General features: G+C 35.4%; 1 protein-coding gene across 4 annotated transcripts in view; it reads right to left on the bottom strand.

The window, feature by feature from the left end:
• Positions 1-17,351, bottom strand: part of pde4d (phosphodiesterase 4D, cAMP-specific) — a 101,022-nt gene that overhangs the window by 31,909 nt on the left and 51,762 nt on the right. The window contains exon 1 of one of the 4 annotated variants that reach the window (XM_043247305.1): positions 7,987-8,373. The exons of the other annotated variants lie outside the window; for them this stretch is intronic. Coding sequence (XP_043103240.1) covers positions 7,987-8,267 — 281 coding nt within the window. The 5' untranslated portion in view covers positions 8,268-8,373. Of the gene's footprint in view, positions 1-7,986; positions 8,374-17,351 lie in introns of those variants that run through there. 4 annotated transcript variants of the gene reach the window in all.

The following is a 17,351-nucleotide window of genomic DNA, read 5'->3' as shown; positions in this document are numbered from 1 at the left end:
GTCTATTGCCAATACATGCTACACGGGTTCGCAACAACATGACTGTGAGCATTATGAATTATTCTTTAAATTTTAAGTAACTGTATTGCAGCGCACAAAGAAACAATCCTCAGTTTCACCTTGTGCACCCACTGAGCTAAAAATGCTCTGCAGAATAAGAATCATTTTTCACAACTGCTGGTAGTGGGTTTAAATGAACAAGACAGCTTGAATGCCATATGCGTCTGACCATGAATTCAACAAACATATGAATTAATTATGGCAGGCACAGTGTGAACTGAAACGTTAACGACAAAACAGACAGATAAGACAGTCACTAACTTCTGTCACCGCTCGATGAACATTCCTCCATGGGAATTTCTGTGCGAAATAACAAGGATTTGTGGGACCTTCTTTGTCTCATCAGTTTCAGACTCTCAAGACAACATGGTATAATCAAAGACATCAATAACGCCTGAGGAAAACTATCCATTAGTATTCACATTCATCTCCATGGCAGTTGTTCAACTGCGGCAGAAGCCCTTTAAAGGGACAGTTCACACAAAAATGACAATTTGCTGGAGATTTAGCTTCTTGTTTTTGGGCAGATATATTCAAATATTAACATGTATCAGTTCCCACCTGAGATACATTGCGAAGTGGGTTAGGAATGATTCTTCCTTTACTTGGTTAGAGCTCTTGTGTTTGTTAAGAGCTTTCAAAATCTAAAAAAGAAATACGATATCCCAATTAGAGTTAATAATCTCAAAGCATAGAGATCAATCTGTAGGCTTGAATTTAGATCTAAAATCTTCTTTCTTTACCCCAATATTACACAATCCTGATTTCACTCCAGGAATTTCAGATGATGGTTTTAAACACTAGTTTAATTTGGGATCAGATTTGGGCATATGTTTTCAGGTAATAAACTGTCGAATAATAAATGTGATTGCTCCAATTGAGACATTATATTACTATTAACACAACACTTGTTAGAATTATTTTTTACCATCTGAAAAAATGTCTTTGGGTAGATTTTATGGTGCTATGTGTTCAGTTTCTTCTACTGATACACAAAGAATTAAAACTAAATGGGAAGAAGAGTTAGTTACTGATATTGATGATGAAACATGGGACGACGTTTTCTTAGGCTGAGAAAATATCTGTTTGTAGACGTACAAGAGAAATACAATTTAAAATCTTAAACAGACAGCATATTTCTCTTAATATTGTATATTGTTTAATGCCTCCATGTCGCCTGTGGCTGAAGTAAGTAGTGTAACACATTGTCTGTGGTCATGCAACAGATTGCAAAGGTATTGGTTTTTGGTGCAGGGGGCAATAAAAAAGATCTTTAACATGCAGTTTGATTTTGACCCAGTCTCAGTGGTACTGGTATACCTAATAATTGCATTGCTTCATCTGCTAACAAGAAATTATGTAACATTCTCTCCTTTGCTGCTAGAAAAAAATATTCTACTTAATTGGATTAGTGACAAATCTCCACCACTTAAAGGTTGGCATAAGATCATTTTTAGGAGCTCCTTTCTTATGTTTTACATCAAGAAACAGTCCATTTTTATAAAGTCTAGACTCCATATCTAGACTATATGGAAGCTCCTCTCAGCCCTATTAAACTACAAGCAATATTGTAATCGTGTAACTCTCTGGACATTTAACTTTTTTTCTGCTCTATAAATTTGTTTCTTATTTCATATTTATGTGTTGCTGATGGGTTTTTTTTTTTTGCTTTTGATTGGATGATGTTTTGCTATTTTTGTATTACAGTAAAAATTCTATAAAAATGATTATTAAAAAAGAGGCTCCATAAAGAAACCAGCAAAGTCAAAAACACCAACTGCAACAAGTATCATATTTGTTCGTTGCAAAAAAATCTAATAAAATAAGGCTTCTCAGAATCCATGTGTAATTTTGAATGACTTTCAATGGATGGTCAAGCAGACTTTTAGAACCTAATAGTTTAGTTTGATTTGGATCAAACCTTTAGCACTTGGATATGCAGCTAAAGCTTTCTTTTTTCCATTCTTTCAGATTCAGAAGATCAAAGTATAACAGCCTGCTGCCTTGCATGTGTAATTATATGACTCATTTAAGCATTAAATAATCAGGAAAATGTTACAGGCTTGTTATCTCATTGGGTGGAGTCAAGAGCTCTCAGCCTCTGTGATAAATCTTATATACGCTCGAGGAGCTCCGAGTGTAAGGCTTCAGGGCTCTATCACAGATAAAAGTCAGTTTCAAAAACACATATTTCAATCATGGTGCACAAAGAAAATGAACAAGTGACTTTTTTTTTCCAAAGCCCAAATGTTGTTTCATCCCTGAATATTCATGTAAAATGACATTTTTTAAAACCATCAAGGCCTTTAAAATCCAAGTCAAATGTTATTACATCTGTATTCAAGCTTATTTTATAATCTTTTAAAGACTCAGCAGAGCGAGAGCAACAAAATAATCTAACTCTATTCAATGTTACCAAGGTTACTGGAGATGCATTCAAGGAAAACCCAAATGACAAGTCTCTGAAAGGACAAAAACAAAGTCTTACAGACAGTCGCTAACAAAGACAGACAAGAGAGAGCAATATCCAGCACTGTAGTGCTGTGAGTACAAATGGGTATGTTGGACATACGTTTGAATATTCAACTAACACAGGCAAACACAGCCCACATTTCTGTATATTATTTGATTCGAAGCTAGGATACAAAAGAGAACACCTAGACACTGACAGCACAACAGCGCAAGTGTCACAAAGCACAAAATCACACAGCGTCAAATAAGCATTCTATCTATTCATGTGGCAGTTTGTTTTGTAGCTGGTGTTCTCGTGTGAAGATACTAGCAGTATGCGGCTGTTGTAATAGGATTACACTGACACAAAGCTAAGTGATGTCATATCAGTGTCAGTATGAGAACATAATGACATCATCCGCTCAAAACTCTGCAGTTGAAAGCCATTCAGAATTCAGGACCCAATGAAATCAGCACTTTTAGCCCATGCTAGTCTATAGTATTTTTCCAAAACTAAAAGACATTGATGACTTATTTAGCACTGCACAAATTTTGGTCCAATCAGATGCTCCACAATGAGAACATCCCTTCCCATCATGCTATCAGCTTTGAGCATTTACTTTACATTTACATTTTAGTCATTTATCCAAAAAAGAAAAAAAAAACACTGATTACAAAAAGTTAAATTGAGTGTGCAAACAGAGATTGCTTTGACTGACAAACATCCAGACCTTTAATTATACACCTGATGCTTTTTTTTTGGATTTAATAAACCCATACATTTGCGAAACTTGTTGTGACATCCAAATATAATCTATTATCTGTCATGTTGCCAACAATTCAAACTATTGGCAAGAGCAGCTTGTTTTTTTTTTTAAACAGGAAAGGCACGGCGTAATTTAAATCCAGCACAACTTTGTTTTGAATTGAGAATGACGCAAAACATGAAAATGAGTTGACTGAAAAGTTAACAATGGCATAATGCATCTACAACAAGGAGTGTTTTCTTCTAGATACAATAAAACATACTTCCACTCTTTTGTAATTTTTTTGCCAGCTAAATTAAACACAGCAAGAATGAACTTAAAACCGTCTTCTTCAAGAACTTGAAAATAAAATCAAACTATGAACTGGACTTTAACTTTCACTCTTTTGTTCGATTTTTGGTCAGCGCTGATAATCAGCTATTATGATTTAGTATAGAAGCACAAATTATTAGCATAGACAACATGCTATCTTTGTCTCAAAGCTATGCGTAACAGAAGGTTTGGCACTGCTAGGTGAGAATGAAGGATGTAGTGTGGATTGTACTAAATTATAAACATCTGAATGTGAGACTTGCACATATATTCCCTCACATTGCCTTTTGCCAGAACGGTTTTAATAATGAAAAGACTGAATATTTCATTTCAACCAGTAATGCCAAATGTTCTCACTGTAGGAGCAGAAAACTGGATTAACTTGCACTGTAAACCGTGATTTTTCCATTGAAAACCCTATGTATTTTGCTGCTGTTTGTAATCTGTGTCTGGGAATCTGGCTTTAAGACTAAATAAAAGCAGAATATACCAACAACACAGTATCTTAACTGTATTGTAAATCTTACTGGCTTGCGATTCAGAAAAACCTGGAGGCTAAATGGCAGCATCAGTGAGGAAGGACCAGAGAAGATAAGAAGAAACACAGGCACAGAAGTGTGTCATTGAATGTAAATCTCAAAACAAATGCTTACAACTGCTCTTTGCCTCTCTGCTGCTCCTTGTCGAAATGCTTCATGGATGTTCTTTCTGTGTGATGTCACGATTCATTTTTTTATGCTGTGTTATGCTATAAGCATTTCCACAATAATCACACTGCAGTCCTGACCTTTCTCTCTCTGAAGATTAAATGGTCCGAGGGAGGATGTTGTGGGGAAATTAGAACACAATGCAAGTTAAAAAAGTCAAGGGCAAATTGCTGTTTCCTCTTGAAAGCTGCTGAATAAAAGTTGCAGGGGTTCCTGGGCTTAGGCTTAGAAAATGATATACTGTTGAAAACCATATCTGGTTGATGTATACCATATATATATACGTTTTTATGTACGTTATGATTTTGCTATGCTGGCTATTTTATTTTGAACAAAACTGCATAAATTGTCTAAAAACAGACACATTACAGTACATCACATTTTGTTCCAATAAGATATTGAAATGTACTGAATATCAGATTTAACTTATCTAATTGCTCTAGCTTGTTTACTTGTTCTCTTTCTTTAATATATATATATATAGAATATGTACAAAAGCAAGTAATGTAGCAGGTAAAAAATAGGTTGCAGCTGAATGTGAAAAGGAATATTTTCTGTTTGTGAAGATAAAACTTCTCAATCACATGTGAATTGTATTGTTTAGTTTAGTGTACTGACAAATCAATACAGACTTATGAAATATCTGATTGAGAGTTCAGAACTCATTTTCTACACTTGACTGCCTCTAGTTTTGATCTTTTTTTCTACTTTCTAAAATACACATATATATAGTGGTAAATAGTACAAACCAATATAAAATAAATATGTGAATAATTAAGTATCAAATTTACATGTTCACAGTTCTCTAATTATATAATCTCTGGTTATGGCCACACAACATGCAGGTAAAAAAATTATTTATTTTTTTTTCCAGTTTAATTTATTGTTAGCGTTTCATTAATCTTAAACTCACCCCTGGCAGTTCCTTTACAAACGTTTAATGCACTTCATGATGTTGATAACAACAATTGTAATATATTTTCTTACTCTTTGTATTTCTATATCAATAGGGCACACCATTATGCTATTCAAATCAATCTGAAAAACAAGATCAAGTATCTAAAATGTCATTAATTTAATTATTCACACTGCATGCGACCCTTCTCCTCCACAGATAAACAGTAGCCAAATAAGCTTGAATAAAGTGAATCGTCTTCATATTCCTCGCCACTTAAGGTGTCAAAATAAAATAAAAGGCTCTCGGTATGGGATTCACACATGTGAGCCACCAATCTCACCCCTGCAGTTGTAAGACGGCTTTTACAGAACAGCACTAATGGCGATGAAACGGAAGGCTGTGCGTCACTCGCTTTCAAGGACGGATGGCACCTTGGATCAACAACAGTATTTTACAGCACCATGAACCCTGAGTATAGGCATGGGAGGGGGGTCTCTGAGTGATCTCTATTCCTCATAAAGCCAAGAGAACATTGGAAGTGTTCCCGCTCATTATTTCAAGCCTATTTCGACACCTCCACACCATCTGAGAAGTCTTTCAGTACATGGGGCGCTGTAAATGAATTGGGGTTATATCTTATTTGTTCCCGAGCAAGCTGTTCTCTGGATTACCTCTAGTGCCATGCGATATGCCACGTAAAAGTGCATGCTGGGAGCTCACAATACGCCATTGAGAGCACAACTCAGAGGCATTATTACAATTATCCTGCTACAATGTTGTTTTTGACTTTAAATGAATGACTTAAAAAGACAAGCATCGCACAAATTACCGAAAATTAGCATAGCGACATGCAGTCAACCCAAACAAACAAACAACTCAGAAAAGTAGATGTTGAGTAGGGCTGAAAGTTGCGCGTAAAGTAACAATGCTGTTTTTTGGGTTAGTCACGCAACTCGTTGTCCCTTAAGGGTTTCGGCGCAAATCCTTTGCGCGTGCTCCTGTCGCATCCGTTAAGCAATAACCTATCGTCAAGTGCACAAACAGATTGTGTAAGCCTGAATATCCGTGTATGAAATGCGGCAGCCCACACACTGACATGAGAGACGTTTTGAAACGCAAAGGAAACATGACGGCAGCGACGAATCGGGTTAGCATTGGTGGGCCGCTAACGATGCTAGCCGCTTCAGGCGCTATTCTTCCTGCATCAACAGGGTTGGAAATACGGACGGAGCTGATTGCCGCCCGCTGACTGTGCTGACACTGTGTTCTTATTGTGAACTAATAGCGAGACACCCACTCGTTCCTCACTGTTGTCAAGGAGCCCAGCGGCAGATTCAATAAAGCATCTATCAGCCAAGCCTCTCCGCTGAGCTAAAGGGATGAGAAGTGCTACACAAGCGCCTGTATTTCCAGAGAAAATCAGAGCCTTGGCAAGTCCACGGTCAGGGATTACGTGATGGGCCTGCAGTGAATGTCCCTGTATTTGAAAGAAGAGAGGGCTGCTGTAAAGCAGTCATATTTTTCATGATAGAAAAGAAACCAGTGCCATTTTTTTTGCTTTTCATGTCACGAGAAAGCTCTGAAAAAACTAAATCCATTTAACACCACAACAGACAGCATAAGGCCGACTATTCAAAGCGATTACAAATTTACAAATTAATTGTTAAAAAAGTCTCACACATTTTTTTTTTGTGATTGTGAAAATATCGTTGGTTTTTTTGTCGAAATTTCAGACTTTGTCTAACAATAAAGTTGCATTTTAGTTGTAGCTAACTAGTAAATCTTTTTGCGTGATAAAATTTAATACTCTTCTCCCACTAATTTTGCGTCAGAAAGGTATGCTCTTATAAATGCATATTCAATAATGTCAGTCACGAAATAACCGTGCTTTTCAACGCTAATTCCTCACTGTGTATCTTTAGTAAATCCTTTTAGTAAATCCTAAAATCTATATGCTAATTTACACATAGAAATACAGAATTAATAAGTTATATACACACTACTGGGTTAAAAGTTACTTTTGTTTATTAAGCGTAAATAAAATTGGTCAAAAGTGACAGTAAAGACATTTATGAAATAATATTAATAAAAAATGATTTTCAACATTGGTAATATTAGGAAATATTTCATGAACACCAAATGATCATATTAAAATGATTTCTGAATAATCACTGAATAGATTACCATTTTAAAATATTTAATAATATTTCACACTACTACTGTTTTACATCATTTTAAACAATACATGCACTTTTCGTTTGTATGTGCGTCTGTGTGTATGAAAATGACATTATATACAAATATAATAACACATTAAATGATTCTACATGAAACTTGGATTATTTAAATATAAACACTGCATCTCGTGCATCTAGACTATGACCTAGAAATGAACTAAGCAAAATCATACAGCGCTTTTATAGAAGTTCTGCTCTTATAGGCTTACAAACATATACCGCTTTGATGAAATTATAACCGCCTCCCTTGCTAATCTGCTTTTGATATATACACTCATCTGTGAACCTGCTCAGGCGTTTAATGCTGGATGAGGCCGCAGGAAATGAGTTCACCATTAAACAGTAAATTTACCCTGAATGGCAAGCTGGCGGATGAGAGCCAGGCAACCTGTGACTGACACGCATACACACTCTAACGGACATGTGCTCTCAATCACATATAGCATAACACAATCAAAACGGTGTATAAAAGTGTTTGGTGCTCTTTAACGCACTGTTGAGTTGTGGAAGCTGCCTAACCGACCACACAAACACACGCTAAAGGAAATTCTCACCATATCCAGGAATGCCTTCGGAGGGGAAGGCTGCTCAAGCGTATCATTCTCTCCTCTCGAACCCTGTGATTGCGGCCGGACTTCATTGAACGACAGACTTTCAAGAGTTTCTCAACAAGCTCTTCATGAATCCTTCTCATTGAGAGAAAAGACCAGATGACTACTTTGGATTTAAGTGGTCTCTGTGTCCATAATGTCTTCTTACTCCCATCGTGCCATGGGGAGTCTGGTTCGGTTAATCCGCTGCCATATTTTACTGATGATGAAGAAAAAAAACCCATAACATTTTACAAAATCAATAATCAAGCAAGTCCGTTAAGCATATACGGCTCTAAAATTTACAGTGGATTCCATGAAGTCTAAATACTGCAGACTCTGACAATGCGTGTCGAGCTCTTCCCATCCCAACTGACGTACATTGTGTTTATATGGAAAACGCTTGACGACATTCCTCCTCCATATCCACATGACGATATCAAATCTTTGTTTTTTCCTGTTGCCAGTGATATATTTCCTCTCACATCAACAGAGGGCAGGGTGCTAGAGTTCAGCAAGTATATACTGCCCTAAATCCTTCAGTGTTTCAATTACATCAGCTTTATCCACCTTTTTCCTGAACATTGAAGTCTGTTTTTGTTTTCCTGGTGTTTTATGTCAGTTATTCAAATACCTCAGAGGTAATTCTAAGAAGTAAGGGCAATTTCTACTATTTTCAAAATATTAGGTTTCTAAAAGTCGTGAACAATGCATGTTATGCAATTAATCATATAAAATAGATATTCTCAAAATGCCCATATTATGGATTTTTGTAAAACAAGTGAATGAAAACGTCCTGCAAAGTTTTAAATCTGAAAGTGCACCGTGTATAAAGTCATTTATCAAAAGTATATATATTTTTTTTATCTTGCATGCACGACTTCCAAAACCAAATCATGAACCTTTCATTACCCAAAATAAAGATATTCACCCGAAAATTTAAATTCTGTCATCATTGTAATCAATCTCACCCTTGTGTCATTCCAAGCCTGCAAGATATTTTAAAAGAAGCCTGTGCTTTTCAGTCCATAAAATTAAAGTCAGTGGGGTACTACGTTGTTTTAAATCCCACTTTAAAAGACTTTCAAAATATCTTACCACAGAAGAAAAGCAGGTTTTGCAATGATATTAGTGTGAGTAAATGGTTTTTGAGTGAAGCATCTCTTCAAAAAAAAAAAAATAAAAATTAGGGCAGTCAATAGATTAAAAAAAAAATAGATACCCCGTTGCTTTCACACAATCTGCTCATGTATTTTGTAATAATTTTTGTTTTGTTACTGCATTATAAATCATTTTGCTATCTGGTTTTCGTTGCGGAGGCAATGTCTCCCTTGAACAAAGCATCCCTGGTGTACGCGTGTGTGTTTGTGTGGGAGGAAAACACATTGCAGGCCTGGGTGAGACTACTGTTCCTGTGCAGATCTACTTCCCTGTCGGCATGTGGTCCCCTCTTCGACCCCATAACGAGAGCCCCTGCTGCCCTCTTCGTTCCAGTAGCTAAAGCGTATCGATTCTGTCATTGCAAGCTACACTCTTTAGATTTTTAACACAACAAATGATGCCTCAAACTGAGAGGGAAAGAGAGAAGATCTCTGGATGCTGCACTGGGATATGGTGACAAGACAGTGAGATGCTCATACGTTGATCTGTGATTTGATTTCTCTCTCTTTATTATATACCCACACAGACGCAATATCAGCCATCTCATCAGCCTTATTTCATTCTATTTTCATATAATGGCAAGGAAAAATTTAAATATCAAAATATCACAACATCTGGCAGCAAATGCTATAATTGGCCTGGTTGGATTATTAAATAGTAAATGCCCTTAAAAAAGTAATACTGTGAAATATAATAGGAATAAATTTCCTATTCTGATTATAAAAGGTCATTTACTGCTGTGATGGCGAAGCTGAATTTTCAGCATACATTATTCCAGTCTTCAGTATAACACAATCAATTCAGAAACCGTTCTAATATGTTGCTTTGGTGCTCAAGTAATGTTTATTATTAATAATATTAATATTGGCATTTTTTCTATTCTTTGATAAACAGAAAGATCAAAAGACAGCATTTATTTCAGACTGAATTTTTTTAACTGATGTAAAAGTCTTTACTGTCAATTTTGATCAACTTAATCTATCCTGAATATTTAAGTATCAATTTGTCAAAAAAAATTCAATGTTAAGTGTTCCATATCAATGGTTCTAATGCATACGGTTACATAACACACATTACATGACATCGAAATCTGTCAACATCATCTAAATCTGACAGAAAAAGACATAGAAGAGAATTTTAAAAAGTCTCCTGGGAGTAGATTAACATACAGAACAGAAGAGAGTGTTTCTTTCTTTGTGAAAGAACGTTTCAATTATATTCAGCAATGTAACTCTTTGAGGCTTGTCGCAAAATAGCTCATTTGCTATTGTACAACAGCCATTGTAGATTTTAAGCACCAAAAACCTACACACTTGTTTTAACACAGTGGTTCTCAACTGACTTAACATTGGACATCAAGTGGCTATTGTTCAATGTACAAAAGCAAACAAAAAACGTTCTTTTTAAACATTACCGTGAACGGCATACCCAACAATAAACAACTTCTGAACAACTACTGAATACATTAAACACACAAAATACTGCATAAATACTCAATGTGCTTATGAATGTATTTGCTGTTGGCATAATTTATCCCAAAACACGTGTTGGTAGGCAGAAACATTTACATCTTTATTAGCTTATTTACAGTTTTCTTCTAATTATGCATAATAATATTGTTAGTTTCATCATTCTTTCTTTCTCAAGCAGTTCACGACCCTATCATTAAATACCTACACCCATTACCAGATCAGCTTTAACTGCCTTCTTCCATAATATATCTGTCAAATATAGCTGATTTATAAAACTGCTTAAAATCAACTCCCCGTTCTTCCCTTCAAATGCATTTACAGCAGATATGCCACAAGTCCCATTTTATACTGTTCATTGCATAACATCCGTTAGGATAAAAGCTTTTAGTGTTAAAAATCCACAGAGCATAAATTTATAGATGCACCACTGAACTGCAACCTGGTTATAGTGCATTATGCAATAGCTTCTTTCCTTTTTTACACATGATCTGTGACCATTATCAATCTCCACCGTTTCCACTTCATTCACTCGTTAATTCGGTGCACTTACTGACAGCGAGAGCTAAATGAAATGCATGCTGGTATTTGCATTGGGCGTGATCACTGAAGAGTGAGAGAGGGAGATGTTATGACTCCTGAATGAGGGTCCTACTGGGGCTGCTCACACTAGTCCTTCTCCCAGCCCCTAAAATAGACTTTCTGCATTGCGCCAGCGGTCCTTATCTTGCTGTTATCTCTCTTCAGTAAGATCTTTCTCTCCCTTTCAGCGCTGCTTTTTTTCACATTTCATTTTCACAAACAGGGCCACCAGGATAAAGTCAAATAGCAGCTCCCGAAGTCTTAAAACAAAAGCACTTCATAAACTTAAAAGCATCATGACCGCAGGGCGATCTATTAGACTCTCGGCTCAGGTTTTACAGATTCATAGGAGTCTATAAACAACAGCATGGTTTCATTAAATGAAATAAACAAATGCCAATCCACAACCGTTGTTAGCCAGCATTTTGCTATAAACTACACACATCATCATATAAACAGACAGTGCAGTCAACGTGGATTTAATACAAAAAATGGCTAAAGAATTGCTTCCTTTTAGCAAATCTAACAACACGCTGGGCAACCAGGGTAGTCTGATGACACAAATGACTCTCATGAACTTGTAAGTGAATCGAAACAAACTGTGCGACAAAACAATGACTCTTATGAACCGGATCTTTTTGATAATTCAAACTACATACCGCACAACCTGGCTAGTCTGATTTACAAAGGACTCTTATGCACTGGTCCTTTTTAGTGAATCGAAAACAACATAATGACTCTTACGAACCGGTTCTTTTCGTCGGATCAAACAACATACTGCATTAACAGAGTAGTCTGATACACAAATGACTTTTATGAACTGGTTTGTTACGTTGACTCAAACAACACACTACACAACCAGGCTAGTCTGATTCACAAAGGACTTTTTTTGTGAATCTCAAACATATAGAACGATTCCTTCAGTTTTTTTAAGTGATCAAAACAAAAAATCAAACAGCTCAAACATCGTAGGTTAACCCACAATCATATTACTCTAATCATGAGTCAGTTTTAGTGAATCTAACGCATACAGCTTCCAATAGGCACTGACTGGTTGCAAGAATTGTTTTTAAAAGTGAAGTATTTTTCAAATAATCTTATTAGCTCGTGAAGAAACTGTTAGTTTTTTTGCAAATATTTATTCATAACAAGAGTATTAAAAGAGTCGTTTCAACCATAAAGGGATATGAATTGTTAAGATGAATTGGAACTAGAAGGATTAAATTCTTCGTGATTCCCATCCCTAAATGAGTCTAATTTACATAGAAAGAAGGTGTACTTGCTCTGAATGATAATTGCTTCATTTAAATACGGTCAGTGTAATGCTTTTTGTCTTGCTTTACTGAACATGTTGAAACTGCTGTTCAGGAACATGTTTTCTCATAATTGATTACAGGTGTTCGACTTGAGTCAAAAATAAATAAATAAATAAATAAACAAAGGTATGTTTTAACCTGCAATGACAGCCACAAAATCTAAAACAAGCCACATTGTTCTGTTGTTAATGAAATACATGTAAATGAGATCTTGAGTAAATCATACGAAACATAACCTGTCTGCAAAAGTTATAACCCAATTTATGTGCCTGAAATAAGCAGCAGCTGAATATCTTTGTTGTATTGCAGGCACTAATGAATTACTCAAGTCCAGAGACTAATTTGCATAATTCCAATTCTCACCCAAAGGCATTATGCTGGCTTTTTTTATGATTCCTGAATTCTATTACTGTTGTGAAAACAAAACCCCACTGTGTAAAGAAGATGGGAGATGGTAAAATAAATTGAGAGAAATCTTCAAAAGGGCCAGTGGAATGAAAAGGAAGATAATATCGTGGCTATCGATGTCATGCGAGACTCGTCTGCTATCTGTCCTCAGGACTGTGTAATTACTGTCACAATGTAATTAACCTTCACCTCGTCTTGATGGATACTTGGGTGCTCACAGCATATTGGCGCTGACAATGGAAGCAAGTGTACAGCCATGTCCGATAACGGTCTGGGAGATGATTTGGTGAACCGCAGATGGCATTTAAATGTCACGGGTCAAAATGCTACATGAGTAAAGAAATAAAACATCTTAGCATCAAAAGAAAAACATAAAATCAAGGAAGAGAAAGAATCTTTGAAAAAGTGCATTTTATTGGTATTTAAGTCGTTTGTAAGTATATATACTTCGTAATATGTACGTATATTGTATATTGTGTATCACTGAGCAACCACCATTAGCAAAATAAACAATCAATAATACAGCATAAAACTGTTCTGTGTATTATGCTTTTCGGCAAAATTAAATTAAATTATTTATTTAATAAAGTATTAATGACCCCTGCTTGAGACCACGCCCTTCCCTGTCTAATAAACATAAATCATACAGAGATATGTTGTGTGTGCAGCACGGGTCAGTGTTACAACCTGCAGTTTTTCCACGTGATGAAGAATGCAAATATATGCATAGATGGGTGATTTTTAAGATTTTATCAATTAATTAGAATGTAATGTTCTGCAATGATTTTTTTTAAAATCAAGTAATCACAATTTTGGATATAAACATTACCAAATGGCAGAATTGGACACTTTGACGATATGCCGGTGATAACAGTAAAGAAAAAACAATGATCCGACCACATATGATTAACCGCACATTGAAGCACGTGACTGACGTACATGATTGTGCCATTCACCCAAATTCTGTGTTGATAAAGATGGGCAGAGGAATAGAAAAACATGCTTGACCATGGGAGTTCAACTTCTCTTAACTTGAGCGCCACGCTTTTTAAAATGCGCTTTATATATATTAAAATTTAACAAAACAAGTTTTTGTTCACATAATATGTATGTTGGCTGTGTATATTTATTGTATATATAAATACATACACATTTTTAGAAAAATATGTTGTTTATATATCAAATATGTTGTTTTTATATATATATATATATATATATATATATATATATATATATATATATATATATATATATATATAAATATATTATTTAGTATTGAAATTATATGATTATTAATATAGACTTGTAAATGTTTTTAGATACGCAAAATACATACTGTATGTGTGTGCTTACATATATACATAATAAATATATATAATAAAACACAGAACACACAAATTATGCAGACAAAATTATTTATTTTGTATGCGAGTAATTACAATTAATCCTTTGACAGCACTAATGTGTATATATTAGTGCTGTCAAAGATTAATTGTATTTACTTGCATACAAATTTTTTTATATATATATACTTACATTTTAAAAGATAGAGGTATGGTACATACTGTACAAGCAATGCACCTTACTGAAAAAAAGAAAGAAAAACATATCCAGCAATGGCTTTAGGAAATTATTGTTTTCAACATTGTGGAGGTGGAATATTTCTAATATTTCAAAGGCCCTTACCGAGAAAAGGTTTAGCCAGGACTCCATTTACTATGCAGTTTATCACGACTGCAATTTATTTTTTTGTGTCCTATAGAGAAATGACAGATTTTATCCCTCAAGGAGTTTAACAATTACCGCCACGCAGAGCTGATTCACATTTGTCAAATCATCTCTTTGTGCAAAACCAAACCCGTTACACCATGACACCATAACCTCGCTCCTCGCGGGCGACTCTGGTCAGAAACAGATGTGGAATCCCGCATGTTCATGCTCAACACCCAGTAAACAAGCCCTCTGGTGCTACACGATCACCCAACCAATAAGTCTTTATCTCACCTCAGTCCATCAGTCCCATTTTTTCCCAATTCATTAACTTTAATCACATCGAATGACTCTTTATCGAGTTTCCCACCTCCAACGCCAACGGCAGAAGAAACAGGGAGAATTGTGGGTATCTTGTGGAAAGCCCTAAAAACAGAAGTGATATAAATAGCAGAAGGAGCAGAATTATGTAAGAGCAGACAGACAAAGAGATGGGGTGTGCGATCAGGCAGCGTCTGAGACAAGGGGCCAAAACCAACTTGCTCATTGTTATTCGTGCTGATGCGGCTCTCGCTGTCTGTCACCTCATCAACTTACGGAACCAAGCTGCTTTAAAGGAGCAGCTTGCATTTTAATTATGTTTTCCATTTATTATTGATTTCTTTTTACATGAACACAGGTCGTAGCAGGCTATTGTTTTTACTTGTCGAAATGTGTTGATGTGGGAGAGGACATCATCTAAACACACGGGGGAATTGAGTCGTGATGCAGGGCTTGGCGAATGTAAAATCTGCATCAACAGGATACATTAAAAAGCGTGTCATATAATGCAAGCTCATGCTGGAGTGCTAGCTGTGAGGAAGACCCTGGTAGTCGAGGGGAGCGATGAATTATTCAGTGCTCGCCTCATAGATCCTCATGGTCGGTGTGAATAAGCTGTTTTGTAACTTCAGTTGGGGCGGGATGTGGAGAGAGATTTATTATTGATTCTTTCCATGCACACAGGTGCTTTATCTGGCTGAAAAGCATAGAGCTTTATATTTTTTTTAAATATCCTCCATAATCCCTGCTTTATTAAACAAAAACATCCTTAATGCTTGTTAACATAAGCATAAACATTAAACAACATTAAATGTAAGTTGATCTAAAATATATTTCAATTAAATGATGAATTAATCACAAATATATATGTATCTTGAATAAATATAGCCTTAGTAGTAAATATATATATATATATATATATATATATATATATATATATATATATATATATTACATGTTTGTTTTTTTTTTTTGATGGGATTAATCGTGTGACAGCACTAACGTGTAATGCATTTATTAAATTATTCTGAGTTGCATACATTTATAATACAGTGAATTAAAAAAAATTACTAAAATGCTGCAATATATTTAACATCATTTTAAACCCTTAAAACCCTAAAAATTTACAATGCAATATGCTTTACATTTGTCAAGAACCATCATTACTGGACAAGTTAATATTTCCCAAAATCTGAAAAAAAAGACAAAAAAAAGACAAAAACTACAGACTAAACTCCACCCCCAAAATTGAACAAGTAAAGATGTAAAGTCCTGTGAACACAGTGTAGTGTAGTATAAACTGTTTATGAAATTTTTATCATTCCATACCATAAATTGGATTGCAGCATTTGCGGTGTAAGCAATTTGTTAATATTCCATTCCATCTCTTAACACTTCAGCAGTCAGCAATTCAGTGCTCTCCTAAGCACAGCTATTAAACCAAGGAGGTGCGTGGGGCTCGTTTCTGCTCCAAACGATCAGAAATAGCATCAGTCAGGGGATTTCACCAAGTGTACACTGACATTATACAGCACAATGGGTACAATTAGCACAGTGCTTACAGGCTGCAAAGGTGATAAGTGGCTTTCTTTCTCTCTCTCACACAGTTACTATCAGCACCTCTGACAGACAGCCCTAATCACTGACTCGCTCTACAGATGACGGCTCATTCATCTGCTCTCAAAAATTAGATTAAGACCAAATTCAAAGGTGAAGTGTGGAATTTCTAGCGCCACCAAAAAGAATAGAGTGCTGTGGTGATTACATGTATTTGCAGTTATAGCATTTTGGATATTACAACCATCGCCCTGGTTCCCCTGACAAAAAAACAAATCCAATTTGGTTCGAACATAAGCTCAGTGAATAATAAAAGTTTACCATTTTTACACATTTTGTTCATCACAATCATCTTTATAAATGAATACAGCTTTTACTCCATCCCGAAATAAACATTTTATGATTAATCAATTACCCACATGCCGTTGTAAAAGCTTCATTAGTCCTTGAAAATCACTTTTTAAGATATTTTGGATGAAAATCAAAATGTTCACTTTCAAGATCCAGAAAAGTATGACAAGTAAGACATTGTCAGAATACTCCATGTGCCATCAGTGTTTCAACTGTAATGTGATGAAGCTATGAAAATATTTTTGTACGGAAAGAAAGGATATGTTTTCTATGTATTGATTCGTGCTGTACAAAAAACAATGTATCCTTCCATTACTGCGGACACAGAAGAGAGTTTTCCTGTGAGTTCACAGGATGCTCAAAAAAATGGCTTTACGGTCACGTAAATCATTTAATATATTTGTTAATTTTTTTATTTATATATACAAAAAGTGTTCTTGTAGCTTCATAATGT

Source organism: Puntigrus tetrazona, chromosome 8 (genome assembly GCF_018831695.1).
Source record: "Puntigrus tetrazona isolate hp1 chromosome 8, ASM1883169v1, whole genome shotgun sequence".
Lineage (NCBI taxonomy): Eukaryota > Metazoa > Chordata > Actinopteri > Cypriniformes > Cyprinidae > Puntigrus > Puntigrus tetrazona.
This window is presented reverse-complemented; position numbering and strand designations above follow the sequence as displayed.